The sequence below is a fragment of the Cardiocondyla obscurior genome, linkage group LG09 (assembly GCF_019399895.1).
Source record: "Cardiocondyla obscurior isolate alpha-2009 linkage group LG09, Cobs3.1, whole genome shotgun sequence".
NCBI lineage: Eukaryota > Metazoa > Arthropoda > Insecta > Hymenoptera > Formicidae > Cardiocondyla > Cardiocondyla obscurior.
The window spans coordinates 2,566,970-2,586,988 of NC_091872.1; the positions used below are offsets into that span (position 1 = coordinate 2,566,970).

Sequence of the window (20,019 nt, forward strand, 5' to 3'; positions counted from 1 at the left end):
TTATTTAAATACTTTTAATTTTAAATAGGTTTTCACGAGGACGTTGTATGGTTCAAAAGACATGAAAAAGTAATAAATCGTAGTTTTATTACCATTATTATTACGAAAGACTTACATTAAATAAAAAATATTTTCAACATTATCCTTGCATTGTTGCGTTTCAGGCTGTCCTGAATAGTCTCATACGAAAAATGTAAGACATCAAATGTATTTTATTCCTTTCCTTTGCTGCTCCATAAAACACGCACAATCCAATGTACCATTTTACCTCTGTAGCCTCACGGACCTTTTATCGTTAGTGCACTATAATACTATTTTTCCATTGCAGCATCAATATAGAGAGTAGAATATCCATATTAGGGTTTATATTATGTAAACTGTATATAATAATAAGTTTCATAGTATAATTTAGAACCAACACGTAGCTTTCAGTCAGTGCACTGGATGATTGATATTTTTTCTCTTTAATCACATAAAAAATCTGAAACAATTCCAAACATACAATATGTCACTAAAGCAGTGTCACATTGTCAATAAATACCTCAAGTCTTTTATTTAAGTAAGAAGCATATAAATATGATTTTATTGCAGGTCAGGTAATTTTTACATCTCAAAGGCCTTAGTCGTTTTAAAAAAAAAATAGAAGCCTGCTTATGTTACCTACGTTTTTTTTTAATCATGATGAGTAAGTACAATGCAGCAGTATCTCACCACATGTTGTAATCAGTATCATCTTGATCAAAGGTTATAAAGAATCCGACTAGAGTTGAATACACAACAATATTACCTGCTAATATAAGATAGCAAGCGCCCGGTTGTATCTGTAAGAACAAATGTTGTAGGCAATCAAAATTCAAATTTAAATTATTCTACTTAGAAACATGTGCAACTTACTACTGGCTGATCTATTGGAGATCTTGTCAATACAATTGGAAGAGCAAAGGATGATACAACAAAACCCATTGTAATAAATATTGCCAATTCTAAACATGGATTACTATTGCTTCCTGAATCATCTGTATAACGACGTGCTATTATGGTTGGAATAGGTGCCAAAATGTAGAACAATACAACAAAAAATGGCCACCATACTCTGAAAATTATACACATTAGAATATAATTCAATAATCAAGGAAATTAACAAAAATACACTTACTTATATAATGGTAATGCACAGCCAAGAATGACAAATGTCATTCCAATGGAACCAGCAAATGCTAGCAGTACTAATCTGTAATCATTGTTGAACAAAGGCTAATGTATATATGATTGTATAATTTTCAAATTAATAAGCATTATGGATATTTATAAAATTTGAGCAAAACATATATTATTTTAGTTGTTTAATCACAAAGATACTTACGCTGTTTTGAAGATCAGTATTGCAAGAAAAGAGCGCCATGGAATGAGAAAAAAACAAAATTAATCTTCACATGATACATGAAACTGTATTATAAATAAATTCTAATAAATTGATAATTAATTTGTGATCTAGTTTTTACGTAAATGGTTTGCCTATCGAAAGTGATAAACAGACTGGTTTTCAAATACAAACTTGGAGCGAAGATTAAGGAATACTACGACGCGATTTTGGGGAACGCTATATAGATTTAAATATAAATCAATTAAAAGTAAATCAAAGGGACTGCGCGTCGTCTTTAGATCGAAATTGGAGAGACTTCGAGGGGTAGGAACGAAGGTTATGTTTTGACACGAAACTTTTACGGCTTTCGCGAGAAGTGCACGCAATGACATTTCGCGAGAGTCCGCGCCGCGGGGAACCGCACGTGCGAAAAACGAAAATGAGAATAGGTCGAATAACCTTTAATCCCGGCCATGGCAAATCAATTTGACAAGTGTTGTATATTTATCGAACACTTGCTCGATGTAAATTAGATCTGACCAGATCGGAGTAAAGCGGAGTATACTAAAAATTTTTCTTCTCTTCCTACCAAGCTTGCCATCGTTGTCGCCTGTCAAAATCTTCTAGAGTCTAGTAACAAAAAGTGGAGGTTCAGGCTAGGACTTTTCAGGAAGGATCGAGTAATCGACATTCGCCGCGTTCGCCCATTTCTAGAGGAAAGCGAGCGAAAGGGCCGAAAGGAAAGCCGAAAGAAAAGTAGCAAACACGGAGCAGAGACGCTGAAGCGTTGCAAGGTTACTCGACGATACTCTTGACGATTAACACTTTATAAATAGTGCTCGCTAAAATTGGCGTGCACCCCAGCACACGGGAAAAACGGAGCGCGACACTTTTGACTCGTCATCTTCTTAAAAGCCGGCGTTACTCCGAAGTGACTGCGGATCTTGAGGAGCGAATGCATTCGGCGTTCTTCTTACGAAATCGATTAGCTTCATTAAAATTCTTTGTGCGTTTAGCATAAGACATGTTCGATACGTAATATTTTACGCAAGTTAAAACAAATGTTCCGTTTGTGTTAGGTTATGCATATGTGCGTCGGATGACGTTTGTCAATGCGTTGTCGCGTTGTTTAAAATGATATATTTCTTACTTGCGTTGTGTATAGTTTGTGCATAGTAATGTATCGTGTAATGTATCGATTACAACAGAGGTATGTTCTTAAAATTGGCTTACGTTTCTGTTTAGAGCTTGAGCAAAAATGGCACAGAGATTTCCTGTTCCAAATGCAGGGAGCAATGGACCACCGCCTCAGCGATACCCGCCGTCGTCGGTACCGCCGAATCTGCGACAATATTCTGGGCCCAACTTCCCCGTAAATATATGTTTTATAAATTATGTCAATTAAATGCTGATTGTATTGTATCAGATATAATAAAATGGATTTTTTAAATGTTTGATTAATTATACAGTGAATTGTATGCGACGGTTGCGGTCTATAGATTAAAGGCAAACGTTATATGCAAATTTTTCTCGGTTGCAGATGCAGCAGAGGTCTGGATTTACTCCACCACCTCAAATGGCTAATGCTGGACCTGGCCCTGGCGGAATAATGAGACCAACTCAGCCTTACACAAATATGCGTCAGGGCCCGATGCCTACGCCGCCAGTCGGAAAAAGAAGCGCGGATCAACGTATTCCTATGTCCCAGCAAAAGCCGTAAGTATCGGTTGTTAAATTAAATGAAAAATGCTTTGTATTTATCCGATCTAAATTTTTTATCTTTTTGTAAATGACATTATATTTTAACAATTAGCTGCTTTTTACAATTAGCTGTTTTCTTCAATTTATCTTTACTCTCGCATGATTGTCTTGTTTTATTATCTCGTATATATATTTCCGTCCGTAATTTAATATTTGATTCGAGTACTATTCTGTTTGAGATTAAGTTTTGTTAGGAACCACTGCAACCCAAGGCTTTACAGAATTATTTATAATTTCTGTGTCTATGGTTTTCGCATAAACTCATTTAGGTATTTTTGGAACAGTGATTTTTCACATTCCACATCAAAGAAAAAGAAGAAATTGGCAGACAAAATTCTGCCTCAGAAAGTGCGCGATTTAGTGCCAGAGTCACAAGCCTATATGGACTTGTTGGCGTTCGAAAGAAAATTGGACGCAACTATAATGCGAAAACGCCTCGATATTCAGGAAGCTTTAAAGCGTCCGATGAAGCAGAAACGAAAATTACGTATTTTTATCTCGAATACATTTTATCCGGCTAAAGAAGCAGGTGAAGGGGAAGAAGGATCTGTGGCATCTTGGGAACTTCGAGTTGAAGGACGTCTGTTGGATGACACAAAAAATGATCCTAATAAGGTATAATGTCCTAATTAATTATATATAAAATATATTAATAAATTTGCATATGGTATGCGTTTTATCTGATTTTATATTAACATATTCAGTAATAACTCTATGAATTTTATAGGTAAAACGAAAGTTTTCATCTTTTTTTAAAAGTTTAGTAATAGAACTAGACAAGGATCTATATGGTCCTGACAATCATTTAGTCGAATGGCATCGTACTTTGACTACTCAAGAAACTGACGGATTTCAAGTCAAAAGACCAGGCGACAAAAATGTTCGCTGCACAATTCTTCTTCTCCTAGATTATCAGCCGTTACAGGTATATACATTTTTTTACAGAAATTTATCGGTAATACTTATATAAATTAATTATTTTATCACAATTGATTTAACGTTGTCCCATATTAATTTCAAATTTAATTCTTATTAATTACGTTCTAGTTTAAGCTGGATCCAAGATTAGCGCGATTATTAGGTGTGCATACGCAGACGCGGCCCGTCATTATATCCGCACTCTGGCAATATATAAAAACGCACAAACTCCAAGACAGTCACGAGAGAGAATTTATTAACTGTGATAAATACTTGGAACAGATATTTGCCTGCCCACGAATGAAATTCGCTGAAATACCGCAGCGACTAAATCCGTTATTGCATCCTCCTGATCCTATTGTGATAAATCACGTTATAAGCGTAGAAGGTAAATATGATGCAATTTTCATCCCTCTTAAATTATTAAAAATAATTTCATGGAAAATATTGCTGCTATTGTAAATTAAGAACATTTGATGTAAAAATTAATATTTTTCAGGTACAGAGACGAAGCAAACCGCGTGCTACGACATCGATGTAGAAGTAGATGATACATTAAAGACACAGATGAATAATTTCTTATTATCAACCGCGAGTCAACAAGAAATCCAAAGTCTGGATAACAAGATTCATGAAACTGTGGAGACGATTAATCAATTGAAAACTAATCGCGAATTCTTCTTAAGTTTCGCTAAGGATCCACAACAGTTTATTAACAAATGGATTATTTCCCAGACTAGAGATTTAAAAACCATGACCGACGTTGTCGGCAACCCGGAAGAAGAACGGAGAGCTGAATTTTACTATCAACCATGGGCACAAGAAGCTGTGTGTCGATACTTTTATACGAAAGTGCAGCAAAAACGAGCAGAATTGGAGCAAGCGCTGGGTATCAGGAACTCGTAAAACTATCAAAGCTGTACTTGACCATTCTATTATAAAACTATGTAAGATATTCGTAAGTGTTCGCCTTTATAATTATTGCAATATGTAACGTCATCATGATTTATCTTTTAAAACATATATTTGTAACATTAATGTAGTTTATGCAAAAAGATTCCATTTATTTACGCAAAACAAATTTTATGCCTGTGTGGAAATAAAAACATAATAAAAAATTTCTTTTTATTAAATATATTTTATTTAAAGTTATATAACGAAACATACCTAAGGTTTGATCCAATATGCATTTCAATATTTGAACGGCAAACTTCGACAGCTAATGGAAAATGCTAATTACCTTTTTCTGAAATATGCTTTATCTTTTGTTACTATTGAAATAACTAACAAGACTTTTTTTTACATTTATAACTTATGTAAAATAACCATGTTAGGAGCTCAGTCTTTACGATAATTTATTCTTTTTATGGAAATACGTAGTACTTTTTATATAAATAAGGATAATTACATATCATTTACCGTGCCGTTGTACAGATTTGTTATATTTTTCTATTAGACACGTGAAATCTTTCACCGACATATTAACATACAGCGGTAACATTCTGAAAAATAATTAAGTCGTTAGTTTAAAAAGATAAAAGATATTAGCAAATTTTTGTAAACTTACAAAAACTCTGTTGTTTGCGTGTGCCATGGTAAAACGCCATGTGAAGAACAAGTGTAACCACATATTAAAGCGAGATCGGGATCGGGCATCCCTTTTATTTGTAACTTTTCAGAAATTAATTTGTCCGTAATTTCTTCTGGATCAAGGTCTCCTGTAGATACTGCTTTTGCCAGAGACTGTGTTAATGTTACTATTTTACCTTTGCTATCTATATTCGACAGTAGAGATACATTTATTTTCGACTTGCTTCCTGTAATTACAACATATAATAAATCACAACTCTGTTGCGTATATCTAACTAAATAACAGAAACTTAATGTTATTTAATAATGAATATCATGATCATGTTAAACATAAAAATGTTAATCATATTACTGAAGCTATTTATTTATTAAATTATATTTATAATTAAGTTCATAATAACAATCTTATCTGTAATTTTTTAACTTTACTTTTACATATTATTTCATGTGGAACTGCGCAACATGATTAGATTAGATTAAACAAACGCATATATTAGTATAAATTTTCCTAGAAATGGGGTGAGCCTCAAGGTGCAAAAAGAAAAAAAAATTGCATACTTTACCAATTATTCCATTTTGACTAGGCGCCCTTGCATGGAAATTCCAAATAATACGTTCTACTAAATCAGGCCGTTCCCTTGCAAATTTTTCTTTCAGGCTAATTTCATTTTTCTTAAAAAAACCTGCAACAAAATAATATCAAAGAAACTTATATGTATACAGCAATTGAATGTTCCTAAATTAAAAAATTTAATTTTATTTCTTGTTAATTTATATGTTTTTATGTAAATTGTGTTTGTAATTTTTTTTTTTTTATCTTTGCGATTGTTTATATTTATGCATTAATTATGTATTATAAATTAAGTTGTACATGGAAGAACCTTGACAAAATTATAACATATTATATAATTTATTATAATTGGCTAAAATTATTAGACAAAATTAATGATGTGGCTTTAAAAGAGAGGCCAAGACATTTATATGTAATGTATTGGTAAATTTGCATGAGTTGTATTTGTAATTTTGTTTTTATCTTTGTAATTGTTTAATTTATGCATTAATTATATATTATAAATTAAAATAGATATAAAATTAACTTAATAATATTGAAATATATGAACAGTTTCTTATTTACTAAAATTATGAAACAAAATTAGTAACATGACCTTAAAAAAGAGACCAAGACATTAATATGTGACGCATGGATAAATTTACTTTTATGTGCGTTTAAAGTAACGTTCATGCATAAGTAAAATTGATTTTGCATTTTACATATGTTGTTGACAAAATTATTAGCGAAACTTGAGTCTTCTATATTAAAATAAAATTAAAAAAAAAAAAAAAAAAGAAAATCGGGACAGATAACACCGGTGATTACATCAATAATGATATGATGTAATAGACAAGTATTAAAAAATAAGAAATTAAAAGAATTTAACTTTGTCGCTTATTAATGGATTTAATCGAATTAATTGTGTAAAAACGTATTTTTTAACTAAATTTTTGCTGTATAAAATAAATATATCTTTTAATTAGCAAAAGTATCTTGTGACAGAGATCACATCTCATAAACATATAAATGTATGAAACAGATCTATTTAATTTGAAATTTTAAACAATGGCGATAAAAAGAATCGTAACAAACGTGAAAAGTTTTTGCATGACTAACATACGATAAATTCGCATAACACGTGAAAATCATCGGCGTTACAAATGCACGCGCGTACAGATATAAATGTACGCGTTCGTTTAAAAAAAAAAAATTCCTGATAATAAGAGAAAACGCTCGTACAAACGTACACTTACAGAAACACAGATACATATATCAAATTCGTATTTTACCATCACGGTCAAAGAAGCTGACGTAAGGTATACCAAGTGTAATACACCATCCAATAATACGCACACAGTCCAAAGGGTAATTGTCACAGAGTCCGACCACTATCAGCAGATGCCGGGGTATCTTGTTGGTTCTGACGAGCACACGGGCAAGGGTGACGAGCTCCGCGAACGGGTCGGCGGGCCGCGGTTCCATGCACCACCGGTACGCCGCATTGACCGCGTAACGGAACGTCTCATACAGGCTACATAAGAGGTGCGCGAGCGTCAACAGCGTACGTAGGAGCGCGTTCATCCTGCTGCTGTTGCTGCCGCGGGACCGCGTGTCTATGCAGCATAATCGGGTGTGAACTTGTGAAGACGGCGCGTCGGCGGGTCCTTCAGCGCGCGCCCCGGAAGTGTCACGAGACCCAGGCACACTGCTCTTACACCGCCTGCCAGTCAATCGACGTTACGTGTCGGCCGCGCAACACTCGGTTATCAAACGGTCACGAATGCCGTCGCGATCCGTACTAGCTTGACTAGCTCGACTGTGCACTCTCCGCAGGGTCTGCAGGTGCGTGTACTTGCTGCACCACTTTTTCACGTGGTACACAAATGCGAGAACACCGTGGACTGTCTTGGACAGTCGCACGCGGCGAGTGGCTCACGCTTGCGCGAGCGGAGATGCCGCGGCGACCTCTGCTGCACTCCTGCACTTGCACCAACATGACTCGTCACATAAATTAAGTTCAATCGTATACCAGTCTGTTGTTGTATCAGCAATAAATGCACTTCCGCTGTTTTACAAACGTTAATTTAATTAATACACTTTGCGTTAAATTTATCACTTTCTTGCCAAAAGAATTTGCTACAGACGCCTGTTAAAAAAGCTCAATGTTAAAAATAATTGTTCCCTGTCACTTCATTTTCATCTGTTTGTCCATCTTCATCGTCAATTATTTCTTTTTTGACAATCGTCGCCTCTGTGCTATCAAATTGTTCCGTCTCTTCTGGCTTTTCCTTCGTCTGGTCCATTTGCTTCCAATTCTCAGTTATATTTTCCTCGCTCTCCTCTTCACTCACTTCCAATCTTTTCATCCATCTTTTCTTTTTATAACTGTTTAAAGCCTCGCCGTGTGTTTCAATTACTTCTTCAAGTATTTCAGTTATCCAGCGTGAAACCACGTCCGCCAAAAGTCGCAACTGCTGCGACGTACGATCGTCGTTCTTGGCATCTGAATACCCTTCTATAGAGATTAAGCGCTTCATTATCACGTCCGCGATCTCACGGATGCTTTCCTGTGTCTCGCACTGATATTCCAAAATACTTTTGACGAAACGTTCCGCAACCAGATACTGGTACATCGCTGCATCAGGGTCCATCGTCATTGCGGGTCTATTTTTTTCTACAATTTCCTCGATTTGCTCTTTTTTAAGCGATTGCGGTAATCGCGTTGCTTTTTTCGTTCTGCGTTTCTTTCGACGATGCTCTCGCTTGAAGTTTCTGTGAGAAAATAGTTTTTTAAAGGATGCAGTTAAGCAAAAAGATAAGTAATTAACATTTCTCAATTCTCCTGAGTCAACTTATCCATTAATTTAACGACAAAATTAAAGAAAAGTATAAAAATAAAAGTATATATGTTAAAAAATTAAGCAGCATTTTGATCTTTAAATAAAATTAAAGAATATCTAGAATATTACTTAGAAGTTGAGCAGGAGTTGGCCTCGACAATTTTTATGAGATTTTCTATGAATTTAGGTGGCAACGTCTTCGCCTTCTCGTTTAGCGTATTTAATGCATGTTGCTTTGTAGGCCGTGCCAGTTCCGAAATCCGAGATGATGCAGAAGCCGAGGAACTGTGAGATACATTCTAGTGAAATAAAGAAAATATATTAATGACACAATTAATTGATTATTTCGAAATACGAAATATTTGTTTACGTTGACCATTCTTATCGCTGACATCTTCGAGCGCAGCTTGTTCCTCATTTTCTTCCTCTCTGACTGCAGATACTCTTCGAATACATTATCCTGCTCGCCTTTGGCAATTTCAGCTTCTATGACGTTAGTCTCAGCCATGCATGCGTTTTTTTCCACGCAACCGCTCTAAGTAAGAAGAAAGATTTGTTAAATTATAATTAATAAAATAAATTAGTATATAAAAAAAAAAAAAACAGTTTCTACAGCCTTCTCTCATTAAACGATTAATACCTAGCAATGTCGTACTTGGTCATTCATTCGGTGCCTCATCCGATATTATCAAGAATCAAGCTCGGTATTCATTTCGTGATGAACGATGGTCATTCTGAAAACATTTTATGTGAAAATTTGTGAGGAATGAGATAATTACCGTTTCGGAGATTTTGAGGGACTCCTTGTCTAGATAGAAACAAAAGAAACAGCAAAAATTCTTCAATTTCAGTCCAACGCTTGGCCGTGTTCGGACCGTTTGAACTTTATAACAAACTAGAAGAAACAACGCGCGCTACTATTGTAAGCAGCCTTGCTTCGAACAGCGAAGTCGGCATAAGCTACGAGTTGTAGCTGCCTCGCTGCGGCGGAAAGAGGACGGAACATAGTAAATCTGTCCTCTTCTATAAGCCGAACCGAGACGAGCGTGGCGGCGCTCATCGACAGACGGCCGAGGCTGTATGTGTATTCCTACTCCGAGAACACCATTGGTGTTCTAAGCCAGAATTCTCATCGCTAACAGTCGTCCGGTGGAGTTCGACGCGGGTGGATGTGTAGTTCGTGTCCGAGAGGTTTCTCCACTCAACAAGGCACCGGTAAATCGAACGTTCGCCGGCCGCATGCCATATCTCGGTCACATCTTGCCTTCGACCGTCGCGATTCGCCGATTGGCTTGTCATCCGGTAAGTAAGAATCATCCAAAAAACGATCCTATTTTACTGAATCCCCTCGGCGAACCGGCATCTCGTCACGTCAACGATCATGGCGAAGAGCGCTCTTCGCCGGTCTCGTCTTTAGTCTTCAGTCTCTTTCGTTCGCTGAGAGTCAATCGGGGGTGGGAGAGAAGAAGAAAAAAAATAAAAGAAAATCGTACTTTGCTTCTTTTATCCGTTACGTCTCGCTATCTGTGAAGACCGCGAATGGCGTGAATCTCGTCGAGACCGCGTTCGGAGGAAAGAGAAGGGAAAATGTCAGACGTAATTAATTCGCCGGCGGCGCGTTTGGAAAGAAAGAAGGCTTTAATTACCGACGTTGGCGTTGACATTCCGAAGTCCCGAGATTACTTCCTCCCGGATTAATGAAGCGGGTTCCTCCGCGGCGAACAACCGTTACGTTGCGGCGAAAGATACGGGGGAAAAAGAAGTACCAATTCGATTGCAAGGCGGCGAGCGTTGAACCGGTCGCAAGAGGAGGACACGCGAAAAGAGAAAGAGAAAACAGAAAAAAATCTGCGCACATTAATCGCGTCTTCGGCGTCTGGTTTGCGTTTCTCGTCACCGCGAAAAGAAAGAATGCGCCCTGATCTCTCCGCGCGGTCAGTTCGATGAAAAAAAAAAAGAATTAAAAAAAAAAAGTTACACGTGCCGAGTCCCGGCTACTGGCATGAATGTGGTTTGTATCGCGTGAAGTACCGATCGATTGGAAAAGACGCAGTGTTATCGCCGACGAGTTTTCTACCGCTATCGATCTTTCGCGTCGTCGATGCAACCCGTGCCGGCACAGGCGGGACCGGGACACCGGGTGCGTGCGTGTAACAATCCGAGTCCCCTCACGGTTCGCGATAAATCTCAGGGAATCGGGGGGGAAAATGCAGTCTCGATCGCGCGGGACGTCGCCCGCGGCCGGCTCCCGGTGTGTCTTGGCGTCGTACGCGTCGCCCTGTGTATTCGGTATTAATCTGTCGTCGTCTTTTTCGCGTACACCCGCCCATCGGCCGTAATGAGACTCAAGTTACTTACGTTCGCAGGTCACGAAGCATCAATCGTATGAATCACCGTCCACGGCCGTTGAAGCCCGCCCGACGTTATCGGCCTCGAGAATCTAAAAAGGCAGATCGGCCCCCGAGCATCATTTCTAGGAAGAAGAGGTAAAAGCGGCGCGATTAGCCGCGAGGGTTTTTTTTTTTTTTCGCGGAGAATTCTCGCAAAGATAACGCGCGATATCGCGTTTAATAAAAGAGCGCCGAGCTCGCGTATCTGATGGCAGATTGGGGATCTGATTTGAAAGCAAGTGGAAAAAATATATATATTTCTTTTAGGCGCCGACGACCCGAGGATAAAACATGTCTACGGCTTTGCTGGCCCTGTTCGCTGTGATCCTGTGTATCCTGTTCAGGATATTGAACGTAAATAGTGCTCCGCAGAGGCCTCTCCTTGTCTGCAAGGACCAGTCCTTTTTGTCAACGGTGCTCAAGATCGCACCGGCCATCGCCGAACCGTAAGTTCGCAAATTTGTTTCTTTATGTTGCTGGAAATATTGGCGAGCTGAACTGATTCTTACTACTGATATCTAAATGCTACCTAAGTTGATAGATAGGTAGGTAGGTAGGCCTTTGAAGCCGCAAGAGTGAGGTTATGGTTGATGCTGGACGCCGGATATTCCAGCACGGGTGGAATTTAAGATTCGCTTGTGTTGCCTCGCAAATATTTTTTATTACGTGTTCCAACGAAAGTAAATTAACAAAAAAGAAACAATCTTTACTCGTTATACGTTAAATAATTTGAAGGAAAGAATACACATTGCATTTTTATTTATTGAGCTGTTTGTTTTATATAACAAGCATTGGATAGTACAAAAAGATATTTTATAATGCAGCCAGAAGTTCCAAAAGCTGAGGTTGCTCTTTATTTAAAACTCATGTGCGTGATACATGAAGGTTGTAGCAAATTTGGTATATTGAATGATTGCTTGAATGCATTGTGTTTTCTTGCAGGTACTAGGAATGTTTGAAGTGGAGGATTATTGTGGGCTTTTGTTGAAGCTTGTTAGGCAACACACGCGATTACTAATCGCCCATTATGGGGAATGGCGCTGTTTTGTGTAGTCAAAGTATAGGGTAGAGGAAGAATAATGCATATATAATGGTGAGGTGGATCTGTTGAATAATTTCGTAATAATGCTTATTAAATATAGCGTAGACAGAAAAGTTCTTATTTCCGTGATTTTCGGCATTATTAAAATAATATATTCGGATAACAGAGCGCAATCAGGTTGTCATTAAACGTTTTATATGTTTTGTTTGTTTGAAATTAATTTATCTAGCAAATTCACAGATAATGGCTGACTCTCAAGTTGCTAATAAATATGCAAAGTTCACCGATTAACTCGTGAGTAACGTTGCAAATCAATTCAGAGCTGAGGTTTACTTCGACGAGAAAAAAAATTGACGTTGGTCGAATAATTGTTTTTCTTTTAGTTTTTTTTTTTTTTTTTTATCTTTATCCATTTTGACATTAGTACAAAGCAGTGTTCAAAAATAAATTTCCGTTTCACGATAAAACAAATATTATGACATACGTTAATCTGAAATACATGAATCATAAAGTTAGCCATATCGCAGAGACAAAAGTAAAAGCTGAACGTCATTTGTGATATTTTAAATTGATAAAACTCGTAACACATAAAATATTTACATTTAATTAGCGTTTTAAGCTATATAATAAACTGTTATAAATCATTCTGAAATATTCAAGTTATTAAAAACAAAACTATCTCTTGCTCGTTAAAAAAAAAAAAAGACAAAAAGTGGAAGTAACAAAAAAAAAGAAAAAAACGATAGTTAAAATTACATATGCTATTTCGTATCGACTTCGATATTCATTTAATGAAAGTCAATTATTCCGCTTTTTAATCGAGGAGACAAAAATTCGCTTGACTGCGTAAAAAAATTACAGGCTTCGTACTCATTCTAACGGAATGTTCCGATGTGCTCGTTTTGTTTACTCTGGACAGGATGCCACGTAATAAACTCTTTCGTACTTTCGTATATGCCCGTGTAAAAATAACACGCATCGGCCAAACATTTATCACAATGTGCACTTATGCACGCATTTTTGTTTACGAAAGAACAAAAAAGAGAAGTATATTATAATGCGTGCATTATAATGTTACTCGCGATAAGTCACACTTATGCCTAGGCGTTGCAAATTTTTTATTTGTTAATCGGAGTCGAGCCACGCTATGATCGCATGATGCAACTCGAGTAAGTAATAGGATCTCATCTTAGGCAATGTGTAACATTAGGTCACATCAGTTTCATTAACGTTATCTCAGATAACGTAATATAGTATTGCTATCGAGAATCGTCTGTGAAAAGTTTAAATTTCATCTCTGTGAATCTATGCCGGGAATACGATTTCCGGGGCGTGCCGAAAAACACTTGTGTGAAGTTTCACCTCCGTGCGAGAGAGGTGCGAGATTAAAAGCCTATCTATTTGCGAAGCTGTAATTTTATTAATGCGACGCAAATTAATGCAGTTTAAAGATAAATATTATATTGCCAAAGCGCGGCGTGATGACTTTCTTTCACTCGATCTGCATCAATCCCCGCCTTGTTTATATTTGCCTTGTGATTAAGTACTTAAAAAAAAAAAAAACAATATATTACAGTCATGTGAAAGCGAAGCGTTTGATAATTTTACTGCGTAACGCCGTTGTCACGGAAGATTCTCGGTCGGGATAATAAACGGGAAGGAATATTGCATCGTTGAACAAATTCATTGTTAATTGTGATTTCTTTTATTCTTTCTTTTTTCTTTTTTTTTTCTTTCTTTTCTTTCTTTCCTTCCTTAGTCACGTCGCGTGAAAGCGCTTAAGAAAGCGGAAACAGAGCTTTGTTTCCTGAGGAAATAAAAAAAAATCTAACGATCGGCATAAACGAGTAACGAATTTACGTGCTGATCGAAAATTTATTTCAAGTTTTATCGGTGCTAAAAACAGTCATTAGAATTTCATTTATCGCGATGAAATCCATCTTTGCGTGTCCAATTGTAAACACACGTGCGCCGTGACGTTAAGAAATCAATCTCGTTCCGCGACGAATGATTGCCGCACGAAGTCCCGGCGTCCGATGGAGATGCCGAGTCTCGCAGAAATTCGTTGAGAAATCATCAAGTTTCCCCAACAATCACTCGCGTTACCCCACTTTTACCTGTCTTCGAACTCTCATCGCAGAAGAGGAAGTAGCGAACTTGGAAATCTATAACAAATTATAGATCTCCGACGTCTGCGGACGTCGTGCTATCCTCTCTTATTTGATCGGCGTTTTATATCACGGAAATCGTGCCGTTCGTGATACGCGGGTATACACGTACACCTGGTGCAACACACTTGGGGAAATTGTCCCTTGTTTTGCGAGCGTGCGAGCGAGCGGCACGAGAACCCGCGAGCGAGTTCTTTCCTCATCTCATTTCCCATTGCTTTTCTCCTGCGAAAGGCCTGCATATCGCAATCGTTGCGACACACTATTCCCCATGCGTCATTATCACCCGGTCGATTTCTTTCGGCCAAGCCGTTCTTGCACTTCCGCATTTCCGCTTACGAGAAAGAAAACCCTTTCTCCCGCGCGTGTTTTCACGCCTCTCGGTATCACGCTCGATGACCCGTTTCTGGTTTCACGATTCGCAGTTTCACGTGCGCGACAACAGGTTTAGTAAATTATTTATCGATATGATCACGTTTCGCGCTATCAGTGGCCAGATGTACGCTAAACTTTCCAGTCAGAAGTTTCCGCTTAATGTTTTCGATATAAGCAGGTAAATTGAGATATTTTATAACGCGCGCGCACAACACTGTTAGATATCACATATACAATTGCAATGTATATCATCGATAAGAACAAAATAAAAAAATTGCAAAAACTACTTATATAATCAAATTCTTTTTTTTTTTATTTGTCTCTAATGATAAAAGCCCCATGGGAATATGACTAAGTTATTTGCCTTCATCTATCACATGCATACATTTTTTTTTTTTATACTATTTATAATTATTGATAAAGTGAACATTTGTCGTTTCGTTTGATTAATAAGATTAGCGTTACCAGCACAATATTCATGAAATTGTGAAACCAGTAGATTGATAGCCATCTTACACGATACCTTTCCATACAAGACAATATTTAGACAAAATATGTAACAGTTCATTGTATTGTACTTAAATTAATGACAAGAAACTGTTCAATAAACATGGACAGCTTTTAAGCAATTATAATCGTAGCGTGACCGTAAATTTTTTAGTATTAATCAATTTACAAAACATTCATATTTTTTTTAGCTATTTTTTTTAGCAAATAGATGATACAACAACGTGAGAAAATAACAAAAGATACATTAACTTTTGATATAATCAAATAATTTTTTTTTTGTCTCGACAACAAAATTCAGACGGATTTAAAATTTAATACCACACTGATCATTTATATTACCTTAAAGGACTTATGAATTTTTGCGCAACTTCACACAGTGCAATCTGCTGAACGCTAGGATACTTCGAAATAATGGCTTGAAAAAGATAAATGTATGAGATATTTTCCGGCGTGTTACATAAATATTTCTTCATTGTAAATGTTTTCGAAGAGCCTTGACAACGTGACATTAAAACTGTAATTTACTGTCTTAGTTATCTTACTGATGAAGCCATCGTTGCAAAAAGAATATACGTTTCCTTGGCACTCGAAGACCCGACATTCAGTTTACCCTACTTTTCCTTATCGCGCCTAATTCGTGCGATGACTTCGCGGCCCCGCGGTATGAACGTAGTATTAACACGTTTCTCTTTACGCTTGCAACGAATTGTCACGTATATTGATTGCGGCCACATGCAGGGTTTTGCGCCAACTCATTGGGGGAGAGAAGAATTCTATTTCAGCTCGTAGAATTCGCGCGAGAGAGTTCAGAGTAAGTTCGCTCTTCTCTTCTTATTCTGCAATTTAGTCGCTGTTAAAGAGCTCGCGGAAGGTAGACCTAAACGGCATAAAAGATCGGCCGAATAGAAAGCAAGGCGAAACAAAAATCAGCCGCAAAAGTACCAGTTTTATTGCGCGAATAGAGTTTAGGTGGCAGTAAAACTGTAGCATGAAGAAAGCTACAGTAGTTTTAAGTATTTTAAGGCTGATACTTGGAGAGCGTAAAATTATTCGAGGTAATCTAAGAAGTTACCGTGAAGCTTGAAAAATAACATTGAGCCCGGAGGCTCAAGTGCGCTGCTCAAGAATGTTTTTTTAATGTATAAGAATATTTTAAAGAAAGTCAACTTTAATTTACAACAGTTTGACGTGACAAACTAATTAATTTCTTTTTTTATATATTTTTTTTTTAGTGAATTTAAAATTGTATTTTCTTTAGTAAAAATATTGTTTATTAATAGCAAATATTTTTTTTTACGAGCAAAGAAGCAATATTTTTCACGAGTCAGTTGCATTCTGCGGAATCAATATTGTGTTACCGCATTCTATTGATCCATTGTCGTACAACTTTATGTATTTCTGTCATTAAAATGCATTGGTCGTATATCACCGATGTAGGTTGTTGCGCTATTGAATTAATAGTCACTGGACTATAGTGTTCAAACTACTTCAGCTATAATTGCATACATGATTACGACGATAATTAGACGTTACTGCGATTTATTAATAGCGGTGAAAGGTACGGCGAAAGAGAAAAGCTCGAAATGCTTCGGTTTCGAAAAAAAATTATATGATCATCTTCGATCATAAATTTGATACTGTCGGTATTTATTTTAAATAAAAATTATTGTTATGCCTAGCAATTTAGTTTCTTTTAGCAGAATGTCTTTTTTTTTTTTTTTTTTTTTTGCCAAGAACTAAATTTTAGCGCTGATTCATGTTTCGGCACGAAGTTTATACTTCGGCTATTCAGAGAGTTTACCGCAAAAGAAAGTACGCAAATAAGTACAGAATTTTAAATTCTTTCACCGGTTACTATTGTGCTAAGTGGGACTCTTCGGTCATCTTTTCAAAATCTAATTTTCTGACATTTTAAATATTCCAATTGCTTTTATTTTACCTTCAGGTATACTTCTTTAATTTTTCATATTATATTTTGGAAACCGGTCTGGTGTGGTAGACTCTTCGAATTCACGATTGTTTGCTCATTCTCTTGTGCTAATCGTTTAGCGAAATATTTTACAATTAGAATATACTTCGTGGCAACTTGAAAACAACGAATAATTTTGCAAAAAATATGAGCAAAAATAGTCATAATCCTTGGTCTGTTTTAGATACCAGCCAACAAGATTGTGGGGTTTCAGTGGACACGTGCAAACAATCGTTCACAGCATTGTAGGACGTGTTCGATGTCCTTGGCCCATTGGAGAACGCGTATATATAGGCCTTCCAGATGGGACCACTCTTACGTACGATCTTTATCAACCCTTGACTAATGGACACGAAGGTATTTAAAAATCAATACATTTTAACAATTTTAACAGTTTAAATTAATCCAAAAATTAACTCTAGCTTTTAATAATAAACTTGTTTTTACATTCAAGATGCTCGATACTACAAGTAACTTTTATTTCAGACGATATCACGATAGCCATTTGTCCCGGTATCGGCAACAGCTCAGAAAGCGTGTACATAAGGACGTTTGTACACTTTGTGCAATGCCATGGATATCGGTGCGCGGTACTTAATCACGTCGGGGCCCTTTCTAGTGTCAAGATCACGGCTCCAAGAATATTCTCTTACGGTACGTGTAGCAATCGATAAAATTACTTATTTCGCAGAGACAAAACGATCGATCGTGGAAAGTTAACGGATAATAACTAAGTTCCTACACCGCGTGAATAGGCACACACCGCGACAACGTTAAGCAAGCTATATAACAGGGGAAAAAACCATTCTAATGCTGAATACCTTCATAAAACTTTCTAGGTTACTCTGTTATACGTCTTACGATATCGTCGTATTTGTGAATAAATAATTACTGGTCGATAAGAACTTCCTTTAATAGGAATAACGAAAAAATTGTGATTTAAATAATATTTTTATATTTTATTTTTATTTATTTATTGCACATTTTATAAGCAGGTCACACGGACGATTATGGTACGATGTTGCAACATTTGACAGAACAGCATCCTAACACCAAGATAGTTTGTATTGGATATAGTTTGGGCGGTAATTTAGTAACAAAATATCTGGGAGAACGCGGTTCTAATAAATTGCCTAATATCATAGGAGGCATATCAGTGTGTCAAGGATACAATGCTATGAAGTAAATATAATTTTATTTTTTTTTATTAATTAAAATAAACCAATGAAGAGAAATGTCATGAATATGTTTTTAGGGGAACAAAGATTCTATTAAATTGGCAAAACTTTAGACGTTTTTACCTCTATGTAATGACAGAATCGATGAAGAATCTTATTCTCAAGCACAAAAATATGCTTTTGTCCGAAGATGTTAAGCAAAGGTGTAATTTGAATGAACGAGATATAATTTCCGCTGCAACGTTGCCCGAACTGGATGAAGCTTATACAAGAAGGGTAAGTTTAAATTTTTTTTAAATATAATTATACTATTTTAATAATAAATTTTAATTTTATAAGATATATTTTATTTTTTAGGTACATAACTTCAGGTCTGTGCAAGAGTTGTATAAATGGAGTAGTTGCATCTTTTACTTAGACAATATCACAACACCGATGGTTTTCATTAATGCATTAGACGATCCTATTGTGCCAGAAGTGTTATTAAATCCAATTAAAGAACATGCGGGTAAATATTAAAATATGCCGGCTGCCTATAAGCCTATACTACTAAATAAGAATAGACTAATGTCTCAGGGATTTTTAATTTCAGCCAATCACTTAAACACATTATATGTGGAAGTAGCTCATGGAGGTCATCTAGGTTTTTACGAAGGAGGGTTTTTGTATCCAAATCCTATAACGTGGCTCGATCGAACTCTGGTATCCCTTGTGGGATCTTTGACTTTAGCACACGCGGATAAAGCTTTGAAAGCCTCTTAATCCAATTTAGCTTGATCAATGTATTCATTATCAAACGGTGATCCGACAATGTGTCACACTTTTGTGAGATCAAGCACTGTGCACATTGATCTGCGGTTAGATAATCTATTGTTTTAGAACAAGGCTGCAACAAGACTGCAATATAAATGAAAACGACAGATTACAAATTAATAATAATGTCTGGTATGCATACTTCGGTCATTTCATAAAATGAAATAGGCAGAATCTTTCAAAAACAATATATAGGAAATAAATAATAAGCGCGACTGTAAAATAACAAACGTTTGCTCATTGACATTTTTATAATTGAGTATAGTTCCATAACGCTAGCTAAATTGCGCGACTCTTTATATATAGGAGTAAGATAAGCGCACCTATTTCGGTACAGATTGTTAAAAAATTGTGTCTTTTATATAAAGCTTTTTCATAATAAACTGATATGTGCTTGTTAAAGTACTATCTTTAGTTATCTATTAACTAGGCACAAGTCATTTTTTTGAACGAGGCTTTATTTTAAAAGGGCAGGTAATCAATTAAAACATAAAGAATTAGGTTTATGTGCACCTAATTCGGAACAATCAAATTCTGACTTGTGGTAAC

The 20,019-nt window shown here is 36.4% G+C and overlaps 5 protein-coding genes across 8 annotated transcripts; 2 read left to right on the top strand and 3 right to left on the bottom strand.

The window, feature by feature from the left end:
• Positions 1–66: 66 nt before the first annotated feature.
• Positions 67–1,963, bottom strand: LOC139105673 (leptin receptor overlapping transcript-like 1). 2 transcript variants are annotated; one of them, XM_070661907.1, is made up of 5 exons: positions 1,364–1,963; positions 1,157–1,231; positions 895–1,093; positions 712–821; positions 67–481 (listed from the first exon to the last, which is right to left on the bottom strand). In XM_070661907.1, coding segments are annotated over exons 2-5 (351 nt in total). In that variant the 5' UTR covers positions 1,198–1,231; positions 1,364–1,963; the 3' UTR covers positions 67–480. The 2 variants fall into 2 exon arrangements, with proteins under 2 accessions (XP_070518008.1, XP_070518006.1); XM_070661905.1 differs by having other exon boundaries at positions 665–821; positions 1,364–1,960.
• Positions 1,964–2,040: 77 nt separating this feature from the next.
• On the top strand, positions 2,041–5,544 carry Bap60 (Brahma-associated protein 60). 3 transcript variants are annotated; one of them, XM_070661870.1, is made up of 7 exons: positions 2,041–2,157; positions 2,609–2,735; positions 2,904–3,079; positions 3,394–3,739; positions 3,852–4,049; positions 4,172–4,430; positions 4,542–5,544. In XM_070661870.1, the coding sequence occupies exons 2-7, from the start codon at positions 2,622–2,624 to the stop codon at positions 4,946–4,948; spliced, it is 1,500 nt and encodes a 499-aa protein (XP_070517971.1). In that variant the 5' UTR covers positions 2,041–2,157; positions 2,609–2,621; the 3' UTR covers positions 4,949–5,544. The 3 variants fall into 3 exon arrangements, with proteins under 3 accessions (XP_070517971.1, XP_070517972.1, XP_070517973.1); XM_070661871.1 differs by lacking the exon at positions 2,041–2,157 and adding an exon at positions 2,174–2,369; XM_070661872.1 differs by lacking the exon at positions 2,041–2,157 and having other exon boundaries at positions 2,387–2,735; positions 3,409–3,739.
• Tango14 (transport and golgi organization 14) lies at positions 5,373–8,011 on the bottom strand. Its single transcript, XM_070661893.1, has 4 exons — positions 7,475–8,011; positions 6,196–6,315; positions 5,610–5,859; positions 5,373–5,544 (listed from the first exon to the last, which is right to left on the bottom strand). The coding sequence occupies exons 1-4, from the start codon at positions 7,764–7,766 to the stop codon at positions 5,454–5,456; spliced, it is 753 nt and encodes a 250-aa protein (XP_070517994.1). The 5' UTR covers positions 7,767–8,011; the 3' UTR covers positions 5,373–5,453.
• A 281-nt stretch (positions 8,012–8,292) lies between these two features.
• On the bottom strand, positions 8,293–9,970 carry LOC139105663 (tropomyosin-2-like). Its single transcript, XM_070661888.1, has 4 exons — positions 9,666–9,970; positions 9,396–9,558; positions 9,155–9,324; positions 8,293–8,957 (listed from the first exon to the last, which is right to left on the bottom strand). The coding sequence occupies exons 1-4, from the start codon at positions 9,686–9,688 to the stop codon at positions 8,351–8,353; spliced, it is 963 nt and encodes a 320-aa protein (XP_070517989.1). The 5' UTR covers positions 9,689–9,970; the 3' UTR covers positions 8,293–8,350.
• Positions 9,971–10,162: 192 nt separating this feature from the next.
• Hydr2 (abhydrolase domain-containing protein 2) lies at positions 10,163–20,019 on the top strand. The gene is made up of 9 exons (XM_070661882.1): positions 10,163–10,327; positions 11,392–11,511; positions 11,683–11,861; positions 17,664–17,836; positions 17,966–18,133; positions 18,475–18,661; positions 18,735–18,933; positions 19,015–19,165; positions 19,250–20,019. Exons 3-9 carry the CDS (start codon positions 11,707–11,709, stop codon positions 19,417–19,419), a joined length of 1,203 nt encoding a protein of 400 aa, XP_070517983.1. The 5' UTR covers positions 10,163–10,327; positions 11,392–11,511; positions 11,683–11,706; the 3' UTR covers positions 19,420–20,019.